At 42.7% G+C, this 11,333-nt stretch overlaps 1 protein-coding gene across 4 annotated transcripts; it reads right to left on the bottom strand.

Annotated features, from left to right (window-relative positions):
- Positions 1-5,094: 5,094 nt before the first annotated feature.
- Positions 5,095-11,120, bottom strand: LOC147031957 (uncharacterized). Of its 4 annotated transcripts, none has more exons than XM_085869209.1 (6): positions 7,906-11,120; positions 6,734-7,706; positions 6,272-6,339; positions 5,837-5,920; positions 5,358-5,585; positions 5,095-5,272 (listed from the first exon to the last, which is right to left on the bottom strand). In XM_085869209.1, the coding sequence occupies exons 2-6, from the start codon at positions 6,811-6,813 to the stop codon at positions 5,187-5,189; spliced, it is 546 nt and encodes a 181-aa protein (XP_085725335.1). In that variant the 5' UTR covers positions 6,814-7,706; positions 7,906-11,120; the 3' UTR covers positions 5,095-5,186. The 4 variants fall into 4 exon arrangements, with proteins under 4 accessions (XP_085725335.1, XP_085725336.1, XP_085725337.1 ...); XM_085869210.1 differs by having other exon boundaries at positions 5,358-5,570; XM_085869211.1 differs by having other exon boundaries at positions 5,358-5,570; positions 5,837-5,939; positions 6,272-7,706.
- Positions 11,121-11,333: the final 213 nt, after the last annotated feature.

The following is an 11,333-nucleotide window of genomic DNA, read 5'->3' as shown; positions in this document are numbered from 1 at the left end:
AATTCCGATCATTGGCATCTCCCGCGATGAGGCTGAGTCTTTGGGCCTCTTACTCTCTCACCGCAGGCTGGTCTGTGGTCTTTCTGTCTTCTACCGTCTCCTTTCCAGCATCACCCTCCCCGCCCCTGCTCCCACTATGATTTGTCCCCACCACATTTCCGCAGGGCACTCTCAGTCCGCCATCAACTCCCTTCTGGTAAAACCACCAAAATCACGAATAAGTGCTCACCTTCACTCTTTCATTCCTATTTTTTCCACGCCTTTGAAATAAATTCCTTCACTCTGTTCAATCCCATTCTTCCCTCCAGGCCTTCAAAACAGCTGTTCAACACCACCTCTTCTCGTCCCCCATCCAAATCCTCGATATTTTCTACCCCCGATAATCCACCCAAGCCAAACTCCTTCAAATTCCCTGCTTTCCTTCCTGAAAGTCCCTGTAATGTCCATCTTGTATTCCCCATGTTCCCTGCCCCATTCATTTCCCTTCCACAGATCCCCTAATGTCTCTGTTCCCCACTGTTTTGTCCTTCCCACTCCCACTCCTCTTGTCTCATCACTCCCCCTTGCTGAGTGTTGTGTGTTCGCTCTCATACGAGCCTCGACAAGGAATACAAATGTTTTTCGTTTTTTAAACCGTCACACATTAAACCCAAACCCTAACCTCACATGAAATATACCATCAGAGATGGGGAATCCCCCACCATTGAATGAGAAGGTCATACATATTCCAGATAATGAGGGAGTTGAGTTGGAAACAAGACGCCATTTGGTCATCATCCCGAAAAAGTTCCCCAGGGGTGAGGAACGTAGTAACTAAAAATAATTGAAATCAGATAAGCGGTTTTCCATTTATTACGAAAAAATTTTTTTCAAGATGGTCGCCCCAGTCGGCCATCTTGGCTCCGGCCACGCCCAAAATCAATAGGGTTCTTCCTTTTCAGGTGGTACATGTGAAACTCAAATTTCAAATCAATATGGCGAAGAGTTTTGGAGTTGTCACACTCACAGCTATAAATGTTGACGCCCGGACGGACGGACGGACAGCTGGACGACCCGGGAGACAACAATATCGCCCTTCTGCGATGTGGCGGGGGATAAAAACCAAACCCGAACACCCCAATCCAACCCTCACCCTCACCCTACGCCGACGATGTCGTGACGTAGCCTATTAAAAGGTTGACGCACAACGATTCGAATCATAACTGCCGTAGATATGGAAGTGTCAACATCGCGGTCACACCTTGGCGATCTTGCCAGCATATGCCGACCTCAGAAAAATGTGTCTAAAACGTTGGGGCACGTCAAATATGGTATGAGTAAGTTTGGTATATGTGAGTAGAACGCTAAAGTACGCGATCATACGTCGTAGTAAGTAGAGTACGTCAAGAAATTTTAAACATGTTCAAAATTTTACGACGTACTCGGCGTATGACACGTTCCACATGCGATGGGGATAAGTTTTACACACGATATGTGGACGCTTACACACGTCCACAAAGGCTACTTATAAGCTACTCATAAGTCGAAACACGTCGCGGTAATGTCTTTTTTACGCGAAACTTATTTCTAACTTATGTTTGACGTGCTTTGAACCAATTCTTTACGTAGTCCCAACACACATCGACGTATGTAGACGTATTCCAATGACGTCTTCCAGTCGACAAAAAAAACAAAAATTAACGTGTTTCTAGCTTACAACTGCCATATAAAGACGTGTTCCCAGCGGTTTTGGGAATTGGTATATAAAAATGCTGCTCATAAAAGGGGAACCCAACAGTGTTTTCGAGTCCTTTTTGAGTCGATGTCCATGTCAGCAGTAACAGTATCAGTATCAGTATTAGCATTAGTATTAGTAGTAGTTTGTTCATGTTGGCAGTAGTAGGTGAGTGTGAGGGGGAGGGTGTGGGTTAAGGCCCGGTCACACCTTGACGTTTTAGCCAACGTATGCCGATTTTTGAATTTTTTTTCTAAAACGCTGGCACATGTTGAATACGTTATGGGTAAGTTTTGATAACATTGAGAGCACGCTGAAAAACACTGCCATACGTCGTTGTACGTTGGCTTTAAACGTTGTACTTTTTGGTTGTCCTCAAATTTTTTCATGCTTGAAATTTCACGACATATGCCGGCGTATGACTCACACGTTCCGCTACGCTGGCCACAAGTTGTATGCACGGTCTGCGATCGTTGACAGACGTCAACACATGCTACTTGTAAGTTAATCATAAGTTGAGACACGCCGAGGTAATGTTTAGCGTACCCGAAACTTATTTCTAACCTATGATTAACGTGTTGTTGGCACGTTACGCGATCGTTTCCACACGTCGACAGACGTTACTTTTAAGTTACTCATAGGCTGAAAGATGTCGGTATAATGGATCGTCCTTGCGTCAGCGTCCACGGCCACGGCCAGGACACTTATTTGCAGCATTCTTCAAACTTTTCTTGGGCATGACGAGGATGTTCACACTTCGATGTCTAGCTTGGCTATGATTCCAATTGTCCATCGGCAGCGTCTATTTAAAATAGTCGAGTTTGAGCGTTTTAACACGTTCAGAAGAAACCCTTCAAATTTCAAAAACCCACCGTCAAAAAACAAAGGTGAGTGACAGCAATTTAAATCGTTCATTGTAAACAGTGAAAATAGTTGAGTGGTACCGTTTAAAAGTCGTTGAGTGTAAAAAAATCCAATTGTTGAGCGCAAGCGTCTACTTTCAATAGGGGAGATGCAGCCATTTAAATCGTTGAGTGGCAGCCTATGTATAGCAAACCCTACGTCACCGGCAAAGATAAACTGCCGCACGATATGGATAAGTGCGGCTATTGTTGGGCATAGTTTGTGAACGCCGGCTGCACGATAATTATTCGTTGGTATATCGTATCTATAAGTAATCAAAGCGCTCTATGCACATTATTAGTTCATTGTGCATTTGTCCAACCCGTTAAGAATCGACCTAAATCGTAAAAACAAGCCATAGCTCATTGTTGAAAAAGCCCCATAAAAAAGTAGTCGCGAAGAACTTCAAACAATGGTGAAAAGATGTCTCCTACCCGTGGACATGCGGACGCAAGGACGATCCATCATAAAGGCCCGGTCACACCTTGACGTTTTAGCCAGCGATGGCAACGTATTAAAATGTATCTAAAACGCTGGCTTACGTTGAACTTTTGATGTTCTTTTTTAAAGATTCGGACGTATTCATAGCGACTTGGTCTTATGTATAACGCATTGGTAACGGACACATAACATTTCGTTGTGTTATCGATAACTTGTACCAACGAATGCTGAACCTGTTGTCGGCCTACACAACCGATGCCCAACGATAGTCTAACTTGGGCATAGCGCGTTGCACGCATCGCCGACGATGTCGTGACGTAGCCTATTAAAAGGCTGACGCACAACGATTCGAATCATAACTGCCGTAGAAATGGAAGTGTCAACATCGCGGTCACACCTTGGCGATCTTGCCAGCGTATGCCGACCTAAGAAAAATGTGTCTAAAACGTTGGGGCACGTCAAATACGGTATGAGTAAGTTTGGTATACGTGAGTAGAACGCTAAAGTACGCTATCATACGTCGTAGTAAGTAGAGTACGTCAAGAAATTTTAAACATGTTCAAAATTTTATGACGTACTCGGCGTATGACACACGTTCCGCATGCGATGGGGATAAGTTTTACACACGATATGTGGACGCTTACACACGTCCACAAACGCTACTTATAAGCTACTCATAAGTCGAAACACGTTGCGGTAATGTCTTTTTTACGCGAAACTTATTTCTAACTCATGTTTGATGTGCTTTGAACCAATTGTGTACGTAGTCCCAACACACATCGACGTATGTAGACGTATTCCAATGACGTCTTCCGGTCGACAAAAAAAAATAAATGAACGTGTTTCTAGCTTACAACTGCCATATAAAGACGTGTTCCCAGCGGTTTTGGGAGTTGGTATATAAAAATGGTGCTCATAAAAGGGGAACCCAACAGTGTTTTCGAGTCCTTTTTGAGTCGATGTCCATGTCAGCAGTAACAGTATCAGTATTAGTATTAGTATTAGTATTAGTCGTAGTTTGTTCATGTTGGCAGTTGCAGGGGAGTGTGAGGGGGAGGGTGTGGGTTATGATGGATCGTCCTTGCGTCCGCATGTCCACGGGTAGGAGACATCTTTTCACCATTGTTCGAAGTTCTTCGCCGCTAATTTTTTTATGGGGCTTTTTCAACAATGAGCTATAGCTTGTTTTTACGATTTAGGTCTATTCATAACGGGTTGGACAAATGCACAATGAACTAATAATGTGCATAGAGCGCTTTGATTAGCGCCGATGAGCGCCGATGGACAATTGGAATCATAGCCAAGCTAGACATCGAAGTGTGAACATCCTCGTCATGCCGAAGAAAAGTTTGAAGAATGCTGCAAATAAGTGTCCTGGCCGTGGCCGTGGACGCTGACGCAAGGACGATCCATTATACCGATGTCTTTCAGCCTATGAGTAACTTAAAATTAACGTCTGTCGATGTGTGGCAACGATCGCGTAACATGCCAACAACACGTTAATCATAGGTTAGAAATAAGTTTCGGGTACGCTAAACATTACCTCGGCGTGTCTCAACTTATGATTAACTTACAAGTAGCATGTGTTGACGTCTGTCAACGATCGCAGACCGTGCATACAACTTGTGGCCAGCGTAGCGGAACGTGTGAGTCATACGCCGGCATATGTCGTGAAAATTCAAGCATGAAAAAATTTGAGGAAATCAAAAAGTACAACGTTTAAAGCCAACGTACAACGACGTATGGCAGTGTTTTTCAGCGTGCTCTCAATGTTATCAAAACTTACCCATAACGTATTCAACGTGTGCCAGCGTTTTAGAAAAAAAAAAATCAAAAATCGGCATACGTTGGCTAAAACGTCAAGGTGTGACCGGGCCTTAACCTTCACACCTAAAAGCCAAACCCTCACCTTCATATCCCAAACCCAAACCAAACTCTAATCCCAAGATCATTAATCATTTTTACACATTTTTTTTTTAAAAACAACTCAACGAATTATGATTTTTTAAAAGTTTAATGTTATTTTTGATCAGTTCAATAAGAATACAAGGTCAAGACAGTTTTTCAACTCAACAAAGTTTTGGGTTTTTCCTTCCAGTTCCATCTTAAGAATGAAGTTTCAGTTGTTTCAAGTTTGAAAAAGTGGAAAGGAAGAGATATATTGTAAATTTGTCTCAGGAAATCTCAAGTCTTCCGAACACTTTCTTGATTTTGCTGAAAAAGAATAAATAAATACATGACATGTCTCATATCGAATTAAATAATATATAACCATAAATTTTTAATCAACTGAACTTACCACTCATCAAGCACCATCCAACCAAGAATGCCATGGATAGATGGTTTAGAACTCCAAAGGTCTCCAAGATGGAACTCGTTTTTCGAGTCTGGAAGGTCGGTCTCATATTTTGCGCCCTCAAGGTGGAACTCTTCTCCTGATTTTCCCGAATGTTTTGGATCATCAAGGTAGAATTGATATGCTGGATCAAGGCAGAACTCGTTTTCTGGGTCTCTGCACACACATCAGCTGAAGGAAGTGAAAACCACTGTATATCACCACATTCATAATGTTCATCATTTTAATACCTTCTAACACAACCCTGGAAACACTATTCTCTCCATTGCTTTCTGCATCTCAGTTCAATTTCCCTTTCCTTTTGCCTTCAATTTCACATCTTCACTTTCTTCATCACAAAGTCCCACTGGCTTTATTTAACGTTTTTCAAACAATAAATTTTAATGCAGGAAAAGTTTATAATTGAAAAAATCTGAACTTACTACTCATCGGAAAAGGCGACGTTTCGGGAAGAATCCACTCGCCTTGGTCACGGCAGATGAGGAAATGAGGAAGAAGCTGGAAATCTGCCACGTGACATCCAACCTGCTTCGATTGAATAACCAACATTCATCGATTTAATTAATTAATTTAATTGCATCGATTTTTTTTTAACAACATTCATCGATTTAAATAATTTTAATGATCATCCAGTTGCACACAATGAATAATATACGGATACATTAACACTCATGCCAGACTTTCACCAACTGGATGAATTTTTGGTGCTTGTCTGGATAAGAGTTCAGTAAAACATTCGTTTGTTCCGAACACTTTTGAGACACAGACAGAAAGGGACACGATGGGGGTGAAGAACATGCAGTTTATACAAAGTTCGGAATAATTTGTAATGTAAGGCAAGAATCTTGGCAACTTACGTTCCAACCGGTAAGATGGTTTCATTCGAGGGGGTGGAGGGAGTAAACGAGCACCTCTTCTGAGGAGTCTTCAGAAAACAAACAATAAAAACTTAAAAGAATAAATACATTGATATCTTCATTAGTTTGATAACTTGTTCAGGAAAGGGCACAGAAGGGAATGCACTGATGGAACAGGTAAGGACGAAAAGGTGAATAATCCAATCGAGGGAAGTTAAACTTCTTGTGATTTCACCTGCATCGCGATGACCATGTTAATAAGTTACCTTCCCACCAAAGTTATAATTACAATGATCTCCACAACTAAGAACATTCTTCTTCATCGAAGGAAGTACAAACAGCAATGTTTATAAAAGAACAAGCGGCAAAATGTATTTCAGTTTAACGTCCTGATCTTGGGGTTTGCTGTCTTTGTACCGAGTGTGGTCACCGCAACTGCCCAAAGTATTGAAGAGTGCTTACCTGTTGAAGGTCCTGCATGTGGTATGACCTGTCAACACCGTGATGTTTCTGCTGTTGCTGTTGCAGCCCCTCAGTAACATGTTGCTTGTGTTGCTGTTGCAGCCCCTCAGTACCTTGTTGCTTGTGTTGCTGTTTCAGCCCCTCAGTAACATGTTGCTTGTGTTGCTGTTGCAGCCTGTGATCACAATGAGGGTTCTGCTTTTCCTGCAGCCCCTCAACACCGTGCTGCTTCTGTTGTTGCTGTTGCTCCTTTCGACCCTGTTTACCCTGAAGAACTTTAGACCCCACATGACCCTTTAAACTCCTATATATCCTTTGACCTCTTTGACATTTATACCCGCAGATCCTTTAGACACGTTGAGACCCCATAGATCCATTTTGATCCCTTTTTTTGTTAGAGCCCGTATGACCTTTACACCGTTTGAACTGCTTCGACCCCTTAAGAACCCTTTACACACCACACAAACATCCAAATAGTCTTTTTGCAACAGAGACTACTCTTTTCAGCAGGTGATATGGAAACTCGTTCCTCCCAGAGGGTGGTAAACTGTGCTGATGACCTTATCTGATCGAAAACTACTTGGAAAAACTACAACTGAAATGAAATCAGATTCCTCGAATTTGTACAACACAAAATAGAGCCTCTCCCCCTCCTCCCCTGCGAACCTGGTGTTCCTGTCCTCAATTAGAATCGTCATTTGAACAAAGACATTCATCGTCCACATCCTCACAATGACATCCGTCATCGTCATCGTCACAATCACATCCATCATCATCGTCGCAATCATATCCGTCGTCTCCATCGTTGCAATCACATTCGTCGTCATCGTCGCAATCACATCCGTCGTCTCCATCATCACAATCACATTCCTCATCTTCTGAATCAAATCTCTCATCATCAACGTCTTCCACTTCTTCCACATCTTTATCCTCCCCATCAGGCTCATCTTCTCCATCAACTTTCTTGTCCTTTCTGTGAACAGACAACAAAAACCAGAACTTCGTTTGAGAGAACATTTCTCTGTGTAGCACAAATGTATCAATCAGAGGACCACCAGAGATATAAACTCCAATAACAACATATTCATCAGGAGAGAGGTCCATCAGGATCATAATTTGCTGTTCTTAATTTGAAGATCAATAATAAAATGAAGACTTGTGAAGAGCTTTACCGGAACCGTTTGTTCATCCATAAAGAAATCGCACAAAGCGAGTTGATGATAAGTATCACCATGGAGATGATCCCAACAGCAAACTCAAATCTCCCCCAAAGCGACACGAGTTGTCCAACGTCCATCGGACCGAAGATGGAACCTTCCCCAAAGATCTGTGGACACGGATATAACAAGTTTAATCAATTAATGTTAATTCAATGAAAACAGGAATCAATTTCCTTCATAACAATCCTTAAATAGGATCCTTTCAAACTGAAGTTGAAACACGACGTTCTGACCATCGGCCCAGTAAACGGATCAAACATTCCAGAACAGGTGTGGTTTCCTTGTAACAAGATTTAAGAGAACAATTGTTCACATCGTAATCAAACCGTCATAATTTCTTGAATATCACAATCTGCTCCGTTCCTTAAACTTCCTTTTCATTCTCATCAATGGGATCTTTAAACCTTTATCCTCCGTCCATCAGGGACGGTCTTTCTCTTCGTTTCCCACTTACCTGGTAAGACTTCCTCATAGTCCAGACTCCTGGACGCACTTGCAGGTGCGACGGAAACATATCCTCTTGAAATTCTTTGAAAAAACTCAAGAGCACAACAAGGTACGACCACATCGTAGCAGCGAATGCGGCAGAATGGTCGAAATGTTCAAAAAGGTGAACACACAATGCATCCCACCGATTGTCTTTGTGACACTGCAAGCATTGTTGTCATGGTAACCCCATTGCGTTCCAAACGAACCCATTTCAGTTTTCATTGTATCATCATCCCATGTATAATATGTAATTATATCATGGTTTGTAATATTTGTGTACATGTTGGCCTGAAAGTCGTTTTACCCCTCACCAGTAAAGCATTCATTCTTAAACTCTTGAAATACAGGTTTTATTGTGCAGCACTGTACTTATTATATAAAAGAAACACTTTTTGTCTTTGTTTGTGCTCCATCACCATGGAGATGATCAACATCAATATCTTGAATGCATCCACATTATAATGTTCAGCACCGTTTGCATTCTCAATCAAATGCTGTCAAATAGCAGATGTACACGATGTTGGGATTGATGCTGGGACCTTCCTTCAAGCCCGTACCGGCTGTATTCGTGTACCAATAGTGTTTTTCCTGATGGACAAAGGGACGTGATGTTTGATTCTATCAGTTGGAATCTGGGAAGTTCTGCCTCCATACCAAGCATCACACCGGCACTTGAACTCATAAATAATCTATCTCTAATTCCTGCAATGTGTGTGTGTGTGTGTGTGTGTGTGTGTGTGTGTGTGTGTGTCTGTCTGTGACCACCGTTTCTCGACGACCGCCGGTCCGATCGGATTGAAACTTGCCAGGAATATTACCGGGGCGCTGCAGATGTTCCTTTTCAAGGTTTGATCTCGATCGGACAAGCGGTTCCCAAGTTACGGCCATTTATCTGTCGGCCAATGACAAGGCACGGTGCCATGACGTCACGAATGACGTCACAATTCATATTTATTTATTTATTTTTTGCACGATCGACGGTCCGATCTGACTGAAACTTGCCAGGAATATTGCCGGGGCCCCGCGGATGTGCTTTTCAAGGTTTGATATTAATCGGACGAGCGGTTCCCAAGTTACGGCCATTTATCTGTCGAGCAATGACAGGACAACACAATTCTTCTTCGTTTGATATGACGTCAAAATTGACGCTGGAGACCTGAGTATGTTTCCCAAGTTATGGCCAGGCCCGTCGCTAAGGGGGGGCATTTGGGTGCAATGCCCCCCCATGGCGCATCTGGTGCCCCCCCCCCACTTGTACACCACCCATTTATGCCCTGTTGTACCCTGTGAACAACTTAGTGTTTCAGGACGAGCGCCCACTGTGAACTTGCTGTTTAAGAGTTCACCTGTGTGAACTAAAACCCTTATTCCAGATGTTCAGTGTGGTGACTAATAAGGCCTTCTTGGATAAACTGTTCTTTAATAATATCCTTCTTTGAGTAACAGTCAAGAGATAAGTGTGCGCTTGTCAGCGCATCTCCAAAAGAAATTGGCAAGACAATACAGTCCAAGACCACAAGATAAAAGATAATAACACAAGCACCAACGCCGGCAGCCAAGACCTCGTGTCGAATATCGATGTTGTGGGTGGTTATATAAATATCGTGGGTCATTTAGTTTTAAGGAATAGCCAATCAGCATATTCGATATGGAGACCCTATTGAGCAGGTTACCTGATTGGTTGTAAGTTAGGTATAAATGTCATATCGTCATAATATGATAATATGATGAAGGAAAAGACATAAATTTACGTAATTAAAGATGAAGTGCACCACGTGACCTTCACAACCCATCAACCCTCCATCTTACAAAAGTAATTTTATAATAAAAATTAAAAATATGTGTGTTTGCAATCTTGCTTACATTGGAAATGATGCAGATAAAACCTGTTTTTGATGGATGGATCATTTAATAAATAAAACCGTCAACCGTGAAATGTCGCGAGTCGTGAGATTAGTGACACGAGTCACGAGGGGGGAATCACAGAGCACGAGCTCGCAGCAGGAGAAAAGGACGTGGATGATGGATATATGAAAATGGCTCAGAAAAGGAAAAAATGCAAGCGACGAAAATGAAGAAGATGATGAAAGACATGTTGTGGGAGGAGTTGGAGTTGGAGGAGACGATCATGTTGATGAAATACCGACAGAAGCTGGCCAACCTGGCCAAGCCAGCAACGTCAGCCCTGCGGTGGAGCCCCAGCGCAGACAGCCGAGTTTCCACACTCTGCGGCGGCCTCGGGGTCGGTGTGACTGTCAAGCCACTTCCCGATGATCTTGGAAGTGAGAGACCGAATCAAGTTGTTCTACAGCGGTACCCTGGCCATCTGTCGCAGAACAAGAGTCGCTCGTTTGTGTCCTCGTGGTACCAGACTAATGAATGGCTGGAATACAGTGTGCAGACAGATGCAGCATTCTGCTATCCATGTTGGAAGTTTAACACCGCACGTGGCCCAGTGGACTCTACTTTCACAGTGCGAGGCCACCGGAATTGGAAACATGCTGTTGAGAAAGACAGGGGATTTCACAAACACGCAACTTCAAAGGAACATTTAACTTGTGTTTTGAGGTGGAAGGAGAACGAGAGGTGCATCGATTGTGGTTAGGAGATTTCCACACTCCTCAATGCTGACCAGCTAAATAGAAACCGGTACTGTGTGTCTGCTCTTATAGATGTTGTGGGATTTCTCGCCGAAAATCAGATACCTTTTAGAGGGAGTCTTGATAATTTTGAAGATATGTCAGACGGGCACAGTGGGCTCTTCCTCTCGCTTTTAAACTACACACTCAAAAAGACACCGAGCTCGCCGAAATAATAAAGCATATCCCACGAAACGCAAGCTATACTAGTCCGGAAATGCAGAAAGAACTGATCTGCACATTGAGTAATGT

Source organism: Eptatretus burgeri, chromosome 2, assembly GCF_056783735.1.
Source record: "Eptatretus burgeri isolate ZD-2024b chromosome 2, Ebu_testis_v1, whole genome shotgun sequence".
NCBI classification, from domain to species: domain Eukaryota; kingdom Metazoa; phylum Chordata; class Myxini; order Myxiniformes; family Myxinidae; genus Eptatretus; species Eptatretus burgeri.
This window is presented reverse-complemented; position numbering and strand designations above follow the sequence as displayed.